The sequence below is a fragment of the Pantherophis guttatus genome, chromosome 1, assembly GCF_059756535.1.
Source record: "Pantherophis guttatus breed Tessera chromosome 1, ASM5975653v1, whole genome shotgun sequence".
In the NCBI taxonomy this organism is placed as follows: domain Eukaryota; kingdom Metazoa; phylum Chordata; class Lepidosauria; order Squamata; family Colubridae; genus Pantherophis; species Pantherophis guttatus.
Genome location: NC_142063.1, coordinates 212,508,671 through 212,529,409, shown reverse-complemented (window position 1 = coordinate 212,529,409; position 20,739 = coordinate 212,508,671). Strand labels below are relative to the sequence as shown.

At 35.8% G+C, this 20,739-nt stretch overlaps 1 protein-coding gene across 7 annotated transcripts in view; it reads right to left on the bottom strand.

The window, feature by feature from the left end:
* Positions 1–1,529: 1,529 nt before the first annotated feature.
* ROCK2 (Rho associated coiled-coil containing protein kinase 2) overlaps positions 1,530–20,739 on the bottom strand; it is a 94,669-nt gene continuing 75,459 nt past the window's right edge. For 3 of the 7 annotated variants that reach the window (XM_034432100.3, XM_034432103.3, XM_087882392.1), the window contains 15 exons: positions 19,402–19,586; positions 17,261–17,330; positions 16,208–16,311; positions 15,905–16,091; positions 15,055–15,148; positions 14,878–14,972; positions 14,580–14,759; positions 13,990–14,155; positions 10,940–11,010; positions 10,015–10,103; positions 9,380–9,458; positions 8,386–8,647; positions 7,485–7,713; positions 3,667–3,801; positions 2,495–2,631 (listed from right to left, as the gene is read on the bottom strand). In XM_034432100.3, coding sequence (XP_034287991.1) covers positions 2,628–2,631; positions 3,667–3,801; positions 7,485–7,713; positions 8,386–8,647; positions 9,380–9,458; positions 10,015–10,103; positions 10,940–11,010; positions 13,990–14,155; positions 14,580–14,759; positions 14,878–14,972; positions 15,055–15,148; positions 15,905–16,091; positions 16,208–16,311; positions 17,261–17,330; positions 19,402–19,586 — 1,950 coding nt within the window. In that variant the 3' untranslated portion in view covers positions 2,495–2,627. Of the gene's footprint in view, positions 2,632–3,666; positions 3,802–7,484; positions 7,714–8,385; positions 8,648–9,379; positions 9,459–10,014; positions 10,104–10,939; positions 11,011–12,672; positions 13,682–13,989; positions 14,156–14,579; positions 14,760–14,877; positions 14,973–15,054; positions 15,149–15,904; positions 16,092–16,207; positions 16,312–17,260; positions 17,331–19,401; positions 19,587–20,739 lie in introns of those variants that run through there. The other 4 variants (XM_087882391.1, XM_060689289.2, XM_087882394.1 and 1 more) reach the window with 2 other exon arrangements.

Below are 20,739 nucleotides of genomic sequence, written 5' to 3'. Positions count from 1 at the left end.
AGCATCCTGTAGTTCTATATAAAACATGCATTTGTGGGATAAATTATGGACATGGCATGAATGAGTTTACAAATTATATTCTGTACAACATAAAAAAAAATAGATTAAGTGCCTCCGTGGCGCATTTTCCTTCCACAAGTTCTCAAACACAAAACTGAGATTATTTTCCTGTTGCTAAAGCTATGTGCTTAGAGAATAGGACTGAAAGGTTTAAAATACATCTACAGTATTTTTCAGTTATTGTAAAATTCCTTAAACATTGTGCGATGAAAATGTAAAAATAGTTATATTTTTCCAGAAATAAAACACACAGCTAAGATAGTATGAAAAAAAAAAGTGAAAATCATAGCACTTAATAAGGAGAATACAAAGTCTGTGACTAATACTGAGAATTGAACAAAGAACTGATTTCAAAATACCTATGCATGAAAGTTATATATTAGTTCTAATACTACCAGTTCATTGTTTCTGGAAGCAATGTTTAGCTGATTCCCCCCTCCCCTCCCTCTCAAACCTATTAGGTACACATTCATATAGACTGACATTGATATAAACTATTACATGTAAACATAGTGCACTATTATTCTGCAACAAAGCAAAATTGCATTTAAGAGCTGGTAAACCTCTGCATTCTTTTATCTCTTAAATATCAGGAATGAGCATAAACTTTAAGGGGACAAAATTAATTTAAGGCATTCACAACTGATAAAACAAGACTTGGGACTGCTTGTTAGGTAATAAGTACATACCTGGGACTTTTCATTATATTTAACTGCTGAGTGCAGACATGCTGAATAAACAAGTATGAATGATATAAATGTCAACTTTATGGCTTTATACAAGTGCATAGTTGCAAACTGTACTAATGGAATATGAATAAATGTATAAAAATAAAATGGGAAAAAATTTTAAAAACACTTTTGCAGCATTACAATACAATGTGTTTATTTAAACACCAAAATACATACAACACACAGTATAATGGTCACTTTTTAAGATGCAGTCTTCATCGATCTGATATAACCCTGCCACTCATTGCTTTTTTTTTTTTTTTTTGGCAAAGTTGCTGGTAGCGTTTCTCTCCAGAAGCTGAACAAGGATGGATTCTTCACGACTCCTCATCATTTTGATCCCTGTTGAGTCTTTGTGGAAAGAGCTTCAAGAGAATCTCTCTCCTCCACCCACCCACCCCCAAATGTTTAAATATATTTTTATTTCAAGAGGTCTGTGAGTGAGACGTTCTTGCTCTGGAGACATTTTGTTGTTTTGGCTGCAGACTAGGAGTGTCGTTCACCCGAAGAAGCTGGTTTTTACACACAAAGATGGTGATGGAGACACATTGGAGAAAAGAGTAAGCCACGACTTCTAGGTTTTTCACGGAAGCCAGATTTATAGCTTTCTCGTATGAGAAAGGGATAGGTGAAGGCGTGGAGAGGAAAGGAGGGGGGGGTGTGGAGAGACATGTGAAGAACAGACAGCAAACATCACAGTAGCTCAGGCACAATATAGCAACAAAAGAGAGCAGATAATAAAACCAAAGCTCTGATTTTTATTAAGCGTTATTTGGAAACAAAAGACCTGGCAGCTGCTCCTGTTTGGCCAGATGGAATATACTGACCTTGGCAGGCAAGGCCACTGTCCAAAGCACACTTGATGTCTTCCTCCTGGGCGTTCTTGAGATCTTCTTTTCTTACCATTCCAGGCCTTGAGGGCAGAAGCTTGCAGGGCACGATGATCAGAGAAGGTCAAGGCCCACGGCTTGTGCAGAGGGCACTGGCTGAGGGCATTCCAATTGATGGAAGTCTCTTCCTTGCTTTGATCTCCAGAAGGAAGGGGATACCAGGCACTGCTGGAGGCACGGGGAGGTGCGGTGCAGTGCAGTACCAGTGGTAAAAGGGATTTCTTCATATTTGGTGATACAGGAGAATCTTTGTAATGCAAGTAGTCATTGAGTTACGACTGCAGTTGGGGGGGGGGGGTTGTGAGGTGTGATAAAGCACGATGCCACATGATTGCTTGGTGACCATAATCACTAAGTCCTGGTTGTCCCTAGTAGTAGATAGCCCAAAATGCAGTCTTGCAGGTCATTAAGTGGGAAGCAGAGGGAGTCCCAGGTAAGGAGTGCAGGGGTGCTTGGGGGGGGGGGAGCCTTGAGTAACCCAGAGTAGGCCACATGTGAGTTGGGGATGGGGTGCTCTGTGTGGTGCAAGTTCAGAAGGCCAGGGAATGAGGGTGCAAGGTATATGCAATCACAGGGAAGGAGGCCATGGAAACAGGGCACAGGGAGCCTGTGTATGTGTGTGCACATGTACAAGCTCAGGGAGGCCTTAGAAAATGGGTGCAGGGTGCAACTTTCCTTGGGTTCCCTGTGATTGCATGCAGCCTGCGCCTCTTTTCACAGCCTTCCTCTAATCACATGCACTCCACACCTGCCCCCTACCCACCTGACTCCTGCGCCGGGCCTCCCCCCTGCGGCATATCCCCCACTTCCTTTCCTGGGCCTCCTTCTGCTTCCCATGGCTCTTGAGCTGCCTGGTGTCAACGGCAGTCATAACTCAAGGTACGAAGTTTCAGTCTTATTTCAGAGGGATGAAGATCACCTTGAAAACTGCATTCCCAGAAGGCAGTTAGCTGGAAAAAAAGGAAAGAAAAGACCTCAGTCAGTTTAAATATAGTAAATTCAAATTCATAGTCTGTGGGTTCTAAGGAAATAGAGGTAGGCAACGAGGCAATGCTGGATCTCTCAGCCAATCTGGTTCACATTAGCAAAGCAAAAGATTTCTCTTTGTTTATGTATTTATCTTAAGGAGCAGTTAATTTCTTTCCTTCAGATACCCAGCATTTTGTCACTCTCATTTCAAATTGATTGTCACAACTCACTTTGTTGCTAGAGGGAACCGAATAACAAAGCTGTTGCAGGATCAGAGATGATGCAGAGAATGATGCAAAATGGGGCAAAATTTAGAACTCTCAATCACAGATACTCTTGGTCAAGAGGAAAGCAGCCCATGTATGACACAGAAAGTCCAAAAATCTCTAGGGTGGTAGTGAAAAAAGTTGTTTAATTTTGGGCGATAGCGTGATGGGTATTAGAATAGAATCTAGTTTACATTTCATTTATTTATTTAAAATATTTATATAGCTGACTATCTTTCTCCCAATCAAAAATGATTCGAAGGAAAGATTATATTCCTCTTGAAGTTGATTTGAAAATTAGGAAATCCAGCCTCTTTAAATAATTTGTTGGGGGATGGAGGCAAGAAGTTCTATCATTCCTATGCTGATTATCTAGTGTAATATATTTGCAAAGCAAGTTATACCACACTTTAGTATGACGAAGATACACCAAAGCACGGAAAATCAAGTTTTTACCTTGTCACCTATATATGAGCTTGCAGCAACATGTGACATAACAAAGAATAGATCTGAATGTTCAAAAGTGGATTTGCACAAAGGCAGCCATACATGAAAAATCTACTATAAGAAGCACATGTAAATATATAAGGGATTTTGACATTATAATTTCAAGGCAATAAAAATCATGCATGGATCAAATTATTATTATTATTAAATTTTAAGCCAGCACATATAGCTCTACTGGGAAAAATTGAAAACGCATGCTGTAATAAAACCAATGCATTCTCCTGCAGATATTCATCCATTTACCTCTTTAGAATAAACACATTGTTATCATCATCGCTATCATCAAGATCGTCCTCAGCATCATCAATATTAAAATCAACATCAAAATCAATATCATCAAATGACCAATCCCAGTCTCTACATGCCACACCAATCAATCTGGAAAATGAGGTTTTATTGTGAGCCAAGTCAAGGACAATTCTGAACATCAAAACTACTGAAACATTTTTCTTGTGCATGTTATTACCATTTCTGATATTGGTTAAAATGTAAGAATCATATGCACAAGTCTTATGTACATTCTTAAAATTAACTCCTGGATGTCAAAGTGTGTCTCATAATGTATGGAATGCATGGTATTTCCCAGCACAAATGACCCAGGGTTTTCATTTATTGTCAGTGCTTACAAACTGGAATGATGAAGAATTGGCACTCACAAATCTTACAGAGTCACCTCATCTTACTTCTGAAAGTACTTTGCTAGTGCTTCAGAATTTTTCCAAGGAGGCAGAAATGAGGGAAAAAATCAGCAATTTCCTTGGAATATAACTTCCTGGCCATAAAACTTTAGACAGATACTACCACTTAAAGAAAAAAGTTTGACAGAAAAATATGATTTAACATCACGTGCTTTTATCTCTGTTGTAGAATGTATACAAATTGTAAAGCGTATGCAAGTAAGTTTAAGTAATTCATACTGACCTTACTCTACAAATGTAGACTTGTGGCAATTTTATGTGTCAAAATACAAAAAAACCCACACCACCACCAAGATGTAAAAACAAATGGATGGCTTTGTGTGATTAAAGCAACTATGTGAATGTCGCATTAGGCTTGCATATCTGCTTATCTCAGATGCAATGCTAAATGGTTTAGTTCTAAGTAAATGAATCTAAAGTTCGGTTACTCCTGTGTGTCCTTCAAATTTTACTCTGATCATACAGAATTCCTCACAGTGGTTCTTCCTGCAGCATAGCTCATTTGGGTATAAGTGATCTCTGTCCCTAGTATCCATTGTGGCATCATGTGGTGGCATCTCAATTCATATGGGGCATTTGGGAGAAGAAGAACAAAAACAACTGTCCATTCTGCCTGCTCTAAAGCTGAATAAGTTCGAAGAATCTTTCATGAGATTTTGATTGAAAGTTCAATAAACGGGAATTGAGGTGCACCTTGGTAAATCAGAAAAACGTACTGTGTTTCCCTGAAAATAAGACCCTGTCTTATATTTTTTTGAACCCTGAAATAAACGCTTGGCCTTATTGCCATGCATTCAAAAGCCCGATTGGGCTTATTATCAGGGAATATCTTATTTTGGGGGAAACAGGGTATTGAAGGATCAAGCGCATTCACTTCAGTTCTCCCTCCCTCCTGCTCATGGCAACTTGAAAGCTTCGCAAGTTGACAATCTCATTGTGTAAATCTATCACTGAAGTCTCCAACAGATATGTCATCCTCTTCAAAATTAAAGCCTACCCTTTCTATTTTTTGTAAAGATATCTGTGGCTTTTGTTTTTGCTTTTTCAGATGCTGATTAGTTAACCAACACTATTTGATTATGAATCAGAATATTTTAAAATGTTGCTAAATTAATAGAGCTGTGCTGTCAAAACATATCAACTGCCTTTGTAAATTCCACTACTGAACTATAAACTAAAATGCATTTGGCAGTCAAAATGAAAGAACATCTCTATTTATACCTGTATAAAATCAACCTTTTATCCACCTTTTTTTTAATAAGTTACATTGCTGTTTATCATATTAATCTATGAAGGAACAAGCTAAACCTAAAGCATATTTCCTTAATAAAAAACATATATTCCCCAAAACTTTGATATTTAGGTTGCAGTTGATATCATTTGTATTATGCACACCATGTATCAATTGTGTAACATTACACACACAATATTCTATAGTTATGCATACACACACTTGCACACACATTGGGGTGCTACTGCAAATGGAAAAACCCACCAGTTACCCTGAGACTAAGATAGGAGGTAAGCTAGATCTATCCTGTAAGGATAGTGGGATAAACTGTGGACAGTGTGCCCTCTGAGGCAAAATGTTAGGTGCAACCTAACATAAGTTGCTGTCAAATAACTGTTTCAGTCACTGAATGTAGAATGACATGGTCCAGGAGAAGGTTCAGCATAACCCAGGAGGAAATAGGACTTTCCAGATTCCTCTGGAACTTTCTGTTCCTGGATTGATTTTACAGATCTCTACTTCCTGCCTCAAACTTTAATTATGACTACTTGGAGAATACTGATCTTAGCATTACTAGTAAAAATAGAGGTTCCGTATTCAAGAAGAGAACTGTAACACTTAAAGCCACTTCATAATTTCAAACGGATTTAAAAGTATAGTTTTCTCTGGATTAAATTAGAACACTTACTCCATTATTTTTACAGTCTTTTCCAAACATCAAAAGGAATTATCTATGCTTCTTCAATAATTTATATGCAACAATTAGAAGAAAAAAAAACAGGGCAAAGCATGAAATGCACACAAAATGCTTTTCACGCCATTAAACAGACTCAAAACTGGTTGGTTGTTAAATGACAATATTTTGGTTTTAGATTACAGCTCCCTAATGAAGCATGGGCCATTGTAGGTAATAGCAGTTGGGTAATGCAAATGTAATACATTTTAAACTGCTTAGTATTTTAAATAAACTATTAAGCTAATTATTATACAAATACTGTTTATTTCAAAATATTGTCATTTACGCTTTGTAGCCAAATTCTCACAGTTAGTTCTCACTTAACATGCATCTGTACTTCAATCATAATTCCCTATTACTTACTCTTGATATATTAATAAAAGAATATAGTATAGAAAAAACACAATTCAGTGAAGAATAATTCGCAGGGCAGGCTCAGTACTAAAAAATAAAATAAAACTGTGGTGAAGTAGTGGAACCCAAAACATATCATGTGCTGCTACACTTTTAACAAGTGAACAAGTGGGCTAATATTTCCTATTGGGTTCAGATCTACAGGTACTTATTTATGCCTTTCTAAGATGGGTGAAATTCCACTGATGATTTATTCTACACTGTTACCCTGAATTGAAAAACTGAGGAGGAAGGGGTGGCCCATCCAATAGGAATAAGCAAGCCAAAGAAAACTGTAAATCAATTTGGCAGTAGGGCACCTGCGGCATGATTTTAGAGAAGATGCAGCTGTTTCCACCTGTTGCAGGCAGGTGCTATATTTGCACTCCCAGGCCTTATAGATATTGCACATGGACTGTGCAGCCCTATTTATCTGTATACCGCAGGCTCCAAATAAGCAATCTAGTTTTTGCTAATAAAATCAATGCTTGTCTCAAACCTTCCTAGCGTTATTGTTAACCTAGCATTTCATTGCTATGGATACATTTTAACATACTGTATGTCTTCTTAACCTCGTCACAAAACTCCCACTTCTGTCACAAAGGTAAAAGAAGGTGTCATGTAGAAAATCCTAGGTCCTATTTTAGTACAAATGCTAGGTGAAATGTTAATACAGTATATATTGCTAGTTCATGTATGATATACCATATGCTAAATAAATAAAATAAAAATGCAGACCTGGAATTTCTAAGATTTAAATTTCACTTTCTAAATCAAATAATCTTACTATAAAGGAGATCTGCATAAACCAAAAACTTTTCGTTCCCTCAGACACTGGATGAGAGAAGCAAAGGATCCATGGTTCCTAAGATCTAAATCCACAGGTCTATAGGATTCAGCCACAAGAGAGTGGCTCATCAAAGAAATACTTGGCATGATTCCCTCAAGTGCCCAGGACAGTGTTCTAAAAAGTTATCACAATTTTGTACATGTAATTTTTTACCTTGGGGGAAAGCTTTCTTTTTTATTTGGTGGAAGCTGTTTGCTTGGCCGCCTGAGAGACTGGCTCGTCTGGACCTTCATGGAAGTTCTGGGTGAAGATCGTGCAAAAGGATCTGGTGCTGGAGGCTTTTTGGGAATTTTTTTTCCTAGGCGGTTCACCCATTTTTGCTGTTCCTCTGTAGAATTAGCTAACACTAATAGATTCTTTGCAGTTGAAATATCATAATTCACTGAAATATATTAAAAACAAGTACTTTAGAACCGAATCGTATTAGTACAATACACTGTATTTGAAGAGAAACCATATCTTATTTTGAAAAATAAATGTATTTAATTTTTTTTTAAAAAACAACACATTAAATTACACATTAAACAGCATTTTTGTCCAATCAAAACTAGTCAAGTTGAAAAGGCAGTAGTTTAACCCGATGTGCAACTTTCCAGCTGAAATCGAGGTAGAATTTTAGCAAGATTTTTCATAGCATTAGCCTTTGAACAATTCAGCCAAGTATAGTCAAGATAAGCCATCTAAATTTTATTGGATTCTCTGATGCCACGAGAGTGTGCATTTTGTTATTTTTTGCCTGAATGATACAGCCTAATTAAAGGACATCCTTGGCTTTTGTGCATCTCTGTGGTAGATTGCTACAGAATTTGAAAATCTGCATATTCTTCTGGGTCATTTTAATCTTAAGAAATTCTAATCTAACTATGGACTCTGAAATTTTCTAAGGATCAATTTGCAATCAACTTGGATTTTATTTATTTTAAACTTACCTTTAAAGGAGAATATGTGTAGCTCAAGGTTGATCATCACTGATGGAGTTACCTAATTTGGGTAATGAAACATCTGCAAGAAAACAACCCAGCTCAGAGAACGCTAAGGAACGCTCAAAGCTTACCTTTGCAAGGTGCTATTATTTCTTCTTTTTTATCCATGTGATCTTTATGGCATTTGATATGGCAACGGCGACATTCAAGAGCAGGAGGAGGTTTGAACATGTTCCACAAAGGCTTCATGCAAGCTTCACAGTTGGTTGGAAAATGATAAAGGGTAGGTATAAACTCATGTCCCTTGTGGCAAATATAATTTGATTTTTCCCCTGATGATTCTGCAGGAAACTCTTGTTCTTTTTTACTTTCTCCTTCATTATCGTACAGGATCTGGAATTGGGAAAAAAGTCAGTAATACAGATAGAGAAAACATCTATCTAATGACAAAAGATTAATTATGGAAGAGTTTCAAATGCTTCTTAAATATTCCTCCTCCCCACAGTAATTCTTAGCAAGATTTTTCTTCTATTCTTAACATGGGAAAACAGTGGTTTTCACCACCTAATTTGACAGCATGCATAGATTATAATTATTATAAAGTGGTTATAAAATAACTTATTTCTGCTGAAGAAAAAATATGATTCTCAGTAAAAGATATGATGCCTCACAAAAAATCTGGAAAAATTCAGGCAGTTTCCCCCACTTTTTTCTTTGCAAGATTTTTTGAGTAAAAAAAAATCCTATAGAACAAGTTTTTGTTTTTTTAATTTGATTTATATGCCGTCCTTCTCCGAAGACTCAGGGCGGCTTACAATGTGCTCAGCAATAGCCTTCATCCTTTTGTATATTTATACAAAGTCAGCTTATTGCCCCCACAACTGGGTCCTCAATTTACCTACCTTAGAAAGGATGGAAGGCTGAGTCAACCTTGAGCCTTGGCGAGATTCGAACCCTGCAGTAATTGCAGGCAGCTGGTCTTAATAACCAGCTTAATAACAGGGTGCCTTAAACCCCTGTACTACCAATTGCCCCTCAGTGTGTTTATTTCAAGTTTGTCTAATAAACATGGCATCTCGTCTTTGACTACATTATATCTGGTTAAAAGTTTTTAAATAGGGATACCTGGAAAATCCTGGGAATATCTTTAGAATCTGCTCTGTACACATCCGTTTGTGTGACAGGTCGAACATGGAACAGTTTGCTATAGTAGCAGAAATGCAGATATGAAACAAAAATGTAAGTTAATTAACCGTGAATCGCTTAAACATGAAGCCTTCATGCAGCAACATTTCTAGAAGTTTTCCCATTTACTTCATAGAGCTCATCTTGGACTTTAAATAAGATTTCAATTGTGCTCTTAATCCAAACTTTGATTTTTAAAGCTTTCTCAAGGTTCCATCCACTTACAATATGTCTGTCTGTAGAATGGATTCTCCCCCATGCATCCATTTTGGATTAATGATCTAAATTTGATTAATGGAATGCCCATTAAAATTTATTAAATTTATGACCATTTAAAATCATAAAACCCTAAAAACACTGTATTTTAATGACACAAATTTCAGATTTGCTAAAGTTGCTCTGCTTTACACAATCGGTTGGTAGAGTATAGTAGAATATTTACAAATTCATCAAAGGGATCTAATTTATTTTAACTAACTCACCATACTGAAAGATGGACTTTGTTGACAGGGTTCCAGAATCACAAAAATATTGACCATATTCAAAACGTAAAAAAAAAAAATCACAATACTTACTCTATGTCCAGTACCATGTATGGATTGGATTGTTCCTTTTCTTGTTCATTATGATAGAATAGTATCTTCTTGCTGCTGACTATAATATACTGTTAAAGAATACAAATATAAGTATAAATTGCAAATTGGTTTTATTTATATAATCAAATTTTGTATGGCAACTTTTTGACAAAATGAAAATATGTAAAATGTTATTTTAATAAGGAAATGTAAGGACCAGGTATCTTCCAGTCTGGCTAGTCAAAATATAAGAGAATAGCCTCTCTTCCTACAAAACATATTTCATCTTAAACTTCAAACAAAATATCCTAGTTTTTAGTTATTTATTAAATATATTTCTATGCCACTGCAATAAAAACAACTATCAGCAGTTTCCATAGAAAAAATATAGCATGAAACCAGTACAAAAAATTTAAAATACAACAATGTACAATGTATAAATGAAATTTTAAAAAAATGAGAGGATAAGTAACTTGATACTTGCATAAGTTTTGGGCAACAATCGACATATTACCTTACCACTCATCTCTAAGTTAGGACAACCTAAAACTAAACATCTGGATGGAGGGCTGTTGTGTACCTTTTTCCGCTGCACAGCTTTTGAAAATTTTCTAAGCTCCTACACCTAGCACTCCCCACTGAAAATTTACCCAAGTAAAAGAAAGTCAACAAACAAAACTAAAAGACAACTCTCTCTGATTGTGTATGCTTATCTCATAGCACAATAGCTACAAGATAATAGCTTCTTCACTAATAGCTTCTTATGCTATTAGTGAATCAGTCTTTGACTGTAATACATAGCCAGGCTCATAATTTCTTAAAAACAGCACAATTGCAGAAACAATGGTTTGATTCTTTTGTTTTTGAATAGCACCTAGTGGTGCATATCATGTCAAAGTAACATCCTAAAAATTGTATTATTTACCTTTTTTACCCAACCAAATTTCTTTGTGTTGTTTCTAGCAGGCAATGATAGCCATCCTTCAAGTCGTGACTCTGAAAAGGATTGAATTAATTTTTTAAAACAGTATTATACAGATATCCCATTGTTTTAATGTTATGTCTCATTAAGAAAAATGGCATTTATTACACGTTGTATTAACCTATAAACTTACAAGCAATAAAACAGCTGAAATTTACAAGCAAAACAAGCGACGTTCTCTTACAGTTATGCCACATCATGTAACGATGTCACATTCTTATTAGTAAATATATTATGGCCCAGAGCAGAAACATAAAAAGCATTATTATTGCTGCCTTCCACTCATTTTTACAAAAAATTAAACACAGCACATATTTTGTATTGGAAGATACCCTGCAAGGGTTCTCAGTGCAACATCTGGCTGGTCTTCAGCTTGGGAAGTTGAATAAAGCCACCTGATTATTAGTTCAATACAGAAAATTAAAATACTTTCCTGTTTGGAAGAGAGCAATTAGGTTTCAGGATTGCAAGGAGCATCATATTTAATGTAGAGAGTGTAGTGTGCTTTCTTCCAAAAACAATTACACCAATTTTTGTTTAACATTATTATTTAGGATAAAGCACATTAAAATCAAATAAGCATGTCTGACTTCTTTAAGGAATTGTTGCTTTTATAGATCTTTCTCAAAGTGCAGCACTGGAAATATAGTTGGAATTTAAAATGTACTGAATTTTAATTGGAGAGATATTAATATTTAAACTGGATAAGAAGAATTTTTATTTTATTATAAAAAACTGATTTTAAGTTGGACGTGTTTTGCACAATTATGTACTAATGACTACATGTGATTGCTAAGATGCATAAATTAATCTTGCAAATGAGTATAGAAGACTAATATATTTAAGACATGACCAAAACTTTGGTAATAACATAATACTTGATCAACTAGAGAATATGTGGAGTAAAGGACTGAAATTTGCATGGAATTATAACTTGAATGAGGACTTTTGTAAGATGATGTACCATAAAAGATGTATATGGAAGTGTCAAATATATGTTGGAAATACAATCAATGTGAAGGTACTTTTTATCATCTTTGGTAAATATGTAAAAAAAGCTAAGGAATATCCAGATATATATACTTTTTATATATATCTAGATCAGATATTTACTTTAATTCAGAGAATTCTTAAATGTACAATTGAAACCAGGGGGTTTTTCTTTTAAGCTTGAGGGACAAACAGATTAAAAAAAAAGAAACATCATGGAACTCATATATGACAATAGCAAGACCTCACTATATGCAAAGATGGAACGACTCAAATATGTCCAGAATGGTAGAATGGATGGTGAAATTATTGGAATTGGTGGAGATTGTGAAGCTGACTGGTTTGATTAAAGAAAACACTTTACCTAACTCCCTTTCTACTTGGGAGCCACTCTTGGATTTTTTTTGTTTGAAATTGAAAGAAATGAAATTTTAACCTTGGATTTTGATGATTAGACTTGTTTAAGATGATAAAAGTACTGTCTGTTATGGTTTATTCTAGTTCAAAGAATCATTGATTTTTACATTTTTATCTGTATTGATGAAAGGCAGAAATTACTTTTTTTGATAGCTTTTTTGTTCTCCAATTTTGTATTCTCCAATTTTGCTTTTTTCCTACCCCCTTTCTCTTTCTAATTATTTTTTCTCTATTTTTTTGCATTTTATACTTTTTTGACATTTAATAAATTTTTGGGGGGGAAAGGTTGAGGGACTGGGGCACAAAGACTTAAATGAAGAAGATTTGGATAAATATGTATTTAGATGCAATTTATTTATTTTTCATATTTTTGAACTGCCCATCTGCCTCAGAAAGTGTATAAAAAGAGTGTATATACACTCTGGATAGTGTATAAAAAGTCACAAAAATCTTGGAGAATATCCTCTTACCATGTCCTTCTATTTCTTAAAGATACAGAGCGATTTCTGAGGAGAGATACATGATTCTAGTTCGGGAGGGATTTTTTTGTTGTTCAAAATCTGAACACCCTTGCCATAGTACATAATCTGAAAAAATTTCCACCACCACAATCTAAGTCTAAATTTACTCATTTGGCATTTAAATGACTGTATTGAAAGAGTTTTCATAATAAAGTCTCAACTTGGACTTTGAGTTTTTGGAGAGAGTGAAATATTACAGAAAGTGTGACAGTTTGAAAAACACAAAGCTACAATTAGATGGACTAATTTAATCTGCACTTCTAATTGAAATTTCCCCTCACAAAATGGTCAGATCCTACCATTTCAGTGAAACAATTAAAGCTTGCAGTAAGGGCCTCATTTATACAAAATACTGTAGGTTAAAATGTATTAGAAATATGGATCTGCAGATAAAGGGAAGACATGCATATCTCATGCACCTACATGAATGCAACATCCACAGAATCTAAGATTAAAGATTAAGATTAGTTGCTGCTGCTTTCTCATGCGGGACATTCCTCCTTGGTATCTACTGTCCTCAGTGTTAGTAATGGAAAATAGGCAACAGCGTTTCATCACTACACATTTTCTGGAAGGTCACCTGGATCGTCAGGTTCTGAAGGGGGTTGTGCAGAAGACACTGGTTCTTCCTCAGAGTCAGAATCAGAATTGAGAAACACACAAGAGCTGGAAGGTTTAGTAGCAATACTGACAGAGGTGGAAGAGCGTTGGTAGGTAAAAGACATAGATTCTGAAGTGTGGGACTGAGTGATACGAACTAAGCACCCAACAGAAAGAGGAGGGGGGGGAAATGCAGAAAGGATTAATGAAGAATAGTTTTTTTTAAAAAAAAAAAAACCTCACAACTGCTGATTTTGAAATAGAATAATGCAACAGATCTGGATTTGCCTAAGAACTATAACCTACTTTTGACTTATTCAAAGGTAGCCTGATGAGAAAGGGTTAAAAATTTTAACGACAGAAGGATGGAGAGATGACATTCCCAATTGTAACTTCCCAAAATAGAGAGTCATTAATTGTAATATGTCTCCTTTTCTTCCAAAAAAAGAGAAGGACGAATCTTACCAGGGAAACTATCATCCGTTTCTACTTCACCAGGGCCACATATGCTGCTGTTGTCTAGGCCAATATGTATTGTTTGGAGCTGACACCGAAGCTGTTCTATGTCGCTATCTTTGCTGTCCAGAGCCATTTGTAGTTCGATTCGTATCTGGCTCTCTTCTGCTATTTGCTGTAAAAAGAGATTGACGAAGCACAATCAGAATTAATCTTTAATGCATGATAAAGTCTTGCTTACAAAGATGGTTCTGACAGCAATCTCTTAACTCAAACCACTAAAAGCGAACTACCATGGGATTTGAAGAAAATAAAAACAATTAAATAGCTCCTATTTCAGTACAGCTGGGTGATATAGTGAAATTGGGAGACTAGAAAAAAAGTGAGACAAAGCTCCTCAGATGTTTTAAACTATCATCAATGCCTGCCTCATAACCACCAGTATCACTCGCCACTGGAAGGATATTAGATTGTGAGACGTTCTCTAATGATTTTCAAGAATACATGAAAAATTAAGCTAAAGAATAACTATGTCAAATAAATGTGTAAATAGCTGAAACTTTCATGTAGATATTTTTACTATCATATAAGATACTTACAGCTTGCATTTCATTGATTTCTTTCTGATATTTAATCATCATCTGAGTTAATTTTTCCCGTTCGGTTTTCAACTCCATATGCAGTTTCCTGTTCTCCTTTTCTTTTCTTCGGACATCTGTGTCAGCTCCTCGTTGGATGGGATTTTTTCGATTCATAACTTCTGCTAATTTATTCACAGCCTGATTATAAAAAAATAATAAATGGGCTTCTTTTTTATGTTATTAGAATTGAATACATCCCCGTCTCTCCATTATTATCGCAGTGATAACTATGGTCATTTTCTCATTTATACATTACCTGTGTTTTCATTGTTCTCTCATAAGCCAGCTGTTTCTCAAACTGAGTCCTTAGCAATCCAAGATCATTTTCTTCTTCATTCAGATGGGCAAGCCCTGTCAATAAATAACAAAATAGGTAGCACTTGTGAAGCTAACATGAAATCAAACGCTTTCATTTTTAAATTTAAATACTCACTTTCTTGAATTTCCTTCAGTTTGTTATTCAGCTCTTCCTTTTCATTTGCAAGGTTTGCCACATCACTAGTCAAAGTTCTATTTGCTTCTTCCAACTAAGATACAGAAATTATAAGAAGTGTCAGTCACAGAAGAGAAACAAGCCAACCAAGCACTTAAGTAGGAGTTGAGATTCCAAGTGAGGATGGGGGAAGGATCGGGGAGGAGGCAGAAGCTCCCAGCAAAGGAGCTCATGGCAGCGGTGTGGGAAGCAGACAAAAAAAGAAGTTTAAAAAAAGGATTGTAAGGGAAACATATCTAACAGTAGTAGAGTCTAAAGGTAAAACTAAGAAACAGGGCTGAAAACATTTAGCACAGCTTGAATTTAGAAAGGGAAATCACTTGCATCAGAAACCATCAGCACATCTATGCTAGAAAAAAATGTTTAAACTAGAATCCCTCTAAACTACTTAAAAATATACTGTGCTCTCAAAACATTATTATACACTCTGATGATCATATAACACAAGTCCTGAAATCTACAAAAGGTCCTATTGCAAACTCTTGTACAAAGAAATTAAATTTATGGTATGGAACATTTCTGATGCCATAGTACGTCTAGCCAAATTCAGAGCCAAAGCATCAGTGACTGCAGTGTAACATTATACTTGGTATATTTATGGGGCAGTTTGTAAATAAGTTTGGTCCCTGGAGGTTTTAAGTACTGCTATTTGTTGCAATTTCTCATGCAGTTTTTTTTAAAAAAAAAAACCCAGGAATGCTTCATGTTCAAGGGACAAATTTGTACAGATTGACAAGCCTACGATTCGAGTCTTGTCGAATCACTTTGCTGTTTCGAGTGAATCACTTACTGATCCTATTGTGGCATCTTTTTCAGCAAGCTCCTGTTTGTGCCTTGCCATCATTTCTTTGATCTCCAGTTCTTTCATGATCTTCTCTTTTTCCAGGTCAGAATACTGTTCCTCAGCAATAGAGCGAGCCAACTGTTCGGAGTCTGCCTTTGTTAATGTGATCTCCAGTTGTGCTGCCAAGGAATCCCTGTAATAAATTAGTATGAATTAAAATTAGTATCATAATAAATTAGTGTTATGGCCGAAGATGCTTTATAGGAGTTTTCTTACTGGCTACTATTATTCAAGCTATCATCGTCTCACCTCTCTTCTTGCAACTCTTGTATCTTTTGCTGTATTTCTTTACAAAGTTTGGCCTTTTCTTCACATTCTTCTTTAAGTTCCCGAACTTGTGTTTTATACAGCGTCTGAAATGTTTTACAAGAGAACAGCAATATAGATATTATAGCTTTGGTGCAACCAGATCAATGGAAAAAAGTTGTGTTAGAAAAACTGCCCGTTTTAATTTAAGATAAGGAATCTTCATAACATTTTTGCCAGGATTAAAATATATGTAAAACAAGGATTTGTCAATATTACCCACAATGACCAGATAAATATCAGTTGTCAATATTATAAATAGTCAAAGCTATCAAATATTCTACTTGAGTAAATTAATCCATATATTAATAGTTATTATTGTAAAGGTTTCCCTTATGCAGTCATTTCCAACTCTAGGGGGCGGTGTTCATCTCCGTTTCTTAGCCAATGTTATCCATAGATACTTTCTGTGGTCATGTAGCCAGCATGACTATACATATATTGAAAATAAAATATATTAGGAATATGACAACCAGTATGATGTAATGATTAATGACCCAGACTAAAAGTGGGAAAAGCCCTTCAACTCAAGAGACCTTCATCCTTCAGTGTATTGATTTGGGCTGAGATGGTAATAATAGGATTGTTACATTTTTCATGTCAGCAAGTCATACCACTGAGCTAACTTTGATTTTCAAAAGATATTCAGGGTTGGACCTAACTAATATCTGGAGAGATTTTTATCAGGCTGATAAAAAGGCAATGTTTTATTATTGCCAAAGAACCAAACTGAATAGGAAGTGAAACTTGCGGATATGAAATAAATCTAGTAACTTGAGGGGCACCACAGTATCTCCATGCTGATAATGGTGCTTTATGCACTTATGAAAAACAGTATGTGATATGATACTAGGCCAAATTTTTAGAAAAATATAATGCACAGTGACTAATAAATCAACAAATCCCAGAATATTTACAACTGTGTGATAAACACAAAAGATACATAAGGCTTAACACTTATAAACATAATATTGAGTATGTTAATATTTTACATACCGAAAAATATTGTTCTGCTTCAAGTTGGTCTTGAATTTCCTTCATCTGCCCATCTGCATCTTGACGCTCTCTGACAAAGAATAAGATAAATGCAATTTTAAAGTAATACTACTTCCATGACAAATGTTGCTGGAATGGACTATTATCTTCCTCCTTCTTGATTGCCAAGGCCGAGTAAAAAAAGTTAATCTTTTCAAAGTTTTGTCAGTTCACACTTCATTAAATGAGGAATTCGAATTCGAAGGAAGACAATGAGACTATTGGATGCTTGCAGAGGGGAAGAGGGTATTACTCATGTTCTTTCAGATTCCTTGCTATATGATATCGGTCAAGAACTATGGTTGCAGGACTGTCTGACCCAAATGCACAAATTCCTTCTTTAAGACATAAAGTAAATACAAAACCTGCTTTAATCTTTTGGATAGTTTTGCACATTCTGGATTTTCTGATTTATTTGGACTAACTGAAGGTACAGTTTCCTTTAGCAGAAAGGGCAGGCAGGGCCTATTATGTTGTTGCTTCACCATTACCCTCAAGAAAAGAAAACCAGAAGCTAGCTCTGGAAAGAAGATTTTCCCTTTCACTCAGGACTGACTAAAGATAGTCCTTGCTTTACAACCAGAATGGAGTCTGGAATTATGACCGTAAATCATTCTGGTTGTTAAACAGGTCACCACATGACTACACCCAATTTTATGACTTCTATAGCAGCAGTCGTTAAGCAAATGCCATGGTTGCTAAGCGAATATTGTGATTGTTAAGGAAACCCATTTTAGCCAATGGATGTTTTTCTGGCAAACTGCAGTCATGGGAACTGCAAACAGTCTGGCGTAGGTTACTTGCCAAGCACCAAAAATACAACCATGTGACTGGGGGGCGGGGGGGGGGCGGCGGCAGGGAGGAGAACGGTTGAAACCAAGTTATAAGTAGCACTGGGGAAAACTGTCATAACTTCAAAGTTTGAACAGGTTGCTAAGTGGCCAATCATAAGTTGAGGATTATTTATATTTGGCCCCAGACTGTTCCTTATTCTTGTCTTGTACCTCTCTTGCTGTTTTGGCTGAATAGTAGATCTTGAGTCTCCACTTCACCTCCTACCTAATCCTTATTGGGCTGAAAGAAAAAGAGGGAAACATAACAAATCCTATCTGTCTACCAAGCACAGTAACTCTTTAGTTTTTCCTGGACAGGATCAAGTGAAGTGATTTTCTGTTTGTTGCAGCATGAAGAAAAGTTCTCTTTATGATATGAGGTAAAAAAAAAAAAAGACAGAGTTTTCCTATTTCGTTATACTTGGATGGATGTTCCCCAAGCACGAACAGACTGGGAGACACACCTTCCACCTGTTCCTACATGGGGAAATAAATGACCTCAATGGATGGACTTTGTCCTGAAATGTCCTTTGTTGTCCTAAAGCTCCACCTCTGACTTTATCTGGCCTACAGGGCTGATGAGGGAACAAACCCAGATTCTTTTTATTCCCTAAGCAGATGCACAGCCACAGAATTGCCTATGTTGATGAGGTTTTAAAGTCAATTTTTCCATAGCAATTTATGATACAGTTACATGCTAACTAGGACTCAGAAGGAGCAAAAGCAAAATATCAAAAAAAGAAAAAATTCATTATTGAGATTTTATTGTTATTTTTTTACTTATGGCTATGAACTAAAGTAACTCCCCCATATATCTGTAGAATATCCCTATGTCCCTGTGAAACACCCTACCCTCAGAGGTGAGAACTGCTCTCACCCTTTCAATCTTCCCGAAGGGTGTTAAAACTTGGCTTTGGGCCCCTGAGGGGGTACTCACTGGAGGTGGCTGATGGGGTAAGAAGACCTCATCCCCATGCTCGCCATCTCTAGGGCCTACTTTTTGAATAATTTTAAATTTGCATATATTTAGTATTTTAATTGCTTTTATATTTATGTTTTTATGATCTGTAAGCCGCTCATTTGCCTGATAGGGGAGATGGATGGCATGTAAATTTAAGAAACAATAATAATAATAATAATAATAGTATCAACACTGCTGAAGAATTGATTGAAACCCTATGTGTATACCAGAATTTAGCATTCCACAGCTCAGTCTTGAGTCACAATCAACTGTAATGGAACAGAATATTTATTGCTGAAGGGACTTACTTTCGTAGCTCATTATTTTGCTTTTCTAGGCTTAGTTTAATTTCAATAAGATGGTTATTCTCTTGTTTTATCTGCTTCTCTGACACCTTCAGTGCATTGAACTGCTGGCTTTGCATTTTGAAATCATTTTGGATGAGGCAGCGCTTTTGCGTTTCTTGTTCAATTTTCAATGTCAGATTATCCACCTGCAAAACAGATTGATACTTTGTAGATAGACTTTTACGACCACACGCATGGAAAATAACATATTTCATGCTTGTGTAATTACATGATGTCAATTTTTTAAATAACTGGACAATCCTTCTTGAATACCAGCTGCTTTGAAATATAACCTAATGGTCTTATATAAAGAGTAGTTTTAGTCAAGGATTTTCTCCTAGTTTATTGATTTTTGTTCCAGCTGCAGAGTAGGATAAATTGTCTCTAAACAGAAACTGTAAACGAAAGCTTTACAGCTGTAATGGAAGATTTTATTACAAAATTAATATTCCATTTCTAATTGAAAGCCAGTCCCATTCTCTAGTCAAACCTCAAGAGTCCTATAGGTGTGTCCTTTCAGTCTTACAGCCCAATTTTATAGAATTGTCAATGCCCAGTGGGACTTATACCCAAGACTAAGTTTAAGTCATTTTTATCATGCATGATTTGAAAGCCAGTATAATCAGTATTAAACACTCTACCTTGAATTGGAGAATTTTGAAACAAGTAAATGAAAATGTGTATTCGAAACAACACATTAATATTCAATAAAGTATTTTAGCACTATAGGGAATGAAGGTGGCAATTTGTAATGTGAAGCCAAATATTTTGATTAACATTCCCTGAAGTGCAAATAGCTTTTGTTTTTCACTTAAAAATTTCACATTTCAAATTACTTATAGAACGGGGGAATAAGACCCCAAAATATTCCATGTAGGAATACAATATACCTTTAGCTTACACCCTAAAATAAATATGCCTGATTTTTAACCTTTCCCAGTGCTGCACCCCCTGACCCCATGCTCAAGTTCTGTGATCATCAAAAGGGACACCATGGAGCATGATGTGCTGCTAGCATTTGACAAAGAAACAAAGTACAGGTAGTCCTCGAGTTACAACCATTCATTTAGTGACCATTCAAAGTTACAACAGCACAGACTTATGACCATTTTTTGCACTTACAACTGTTGTGTCACATTATCAAAATCGAGACACTTGGCAACTGACTCATATTTATGATGGTTGCAACATTCCAGAGTCATGTGATCCCCTTTTGCAATCTTCTGACAAGCAAATGGGGAAGCCAGATTCACTTAACAACCATGTCAATAACTTAACAACTACAGTGATTCATTTAAC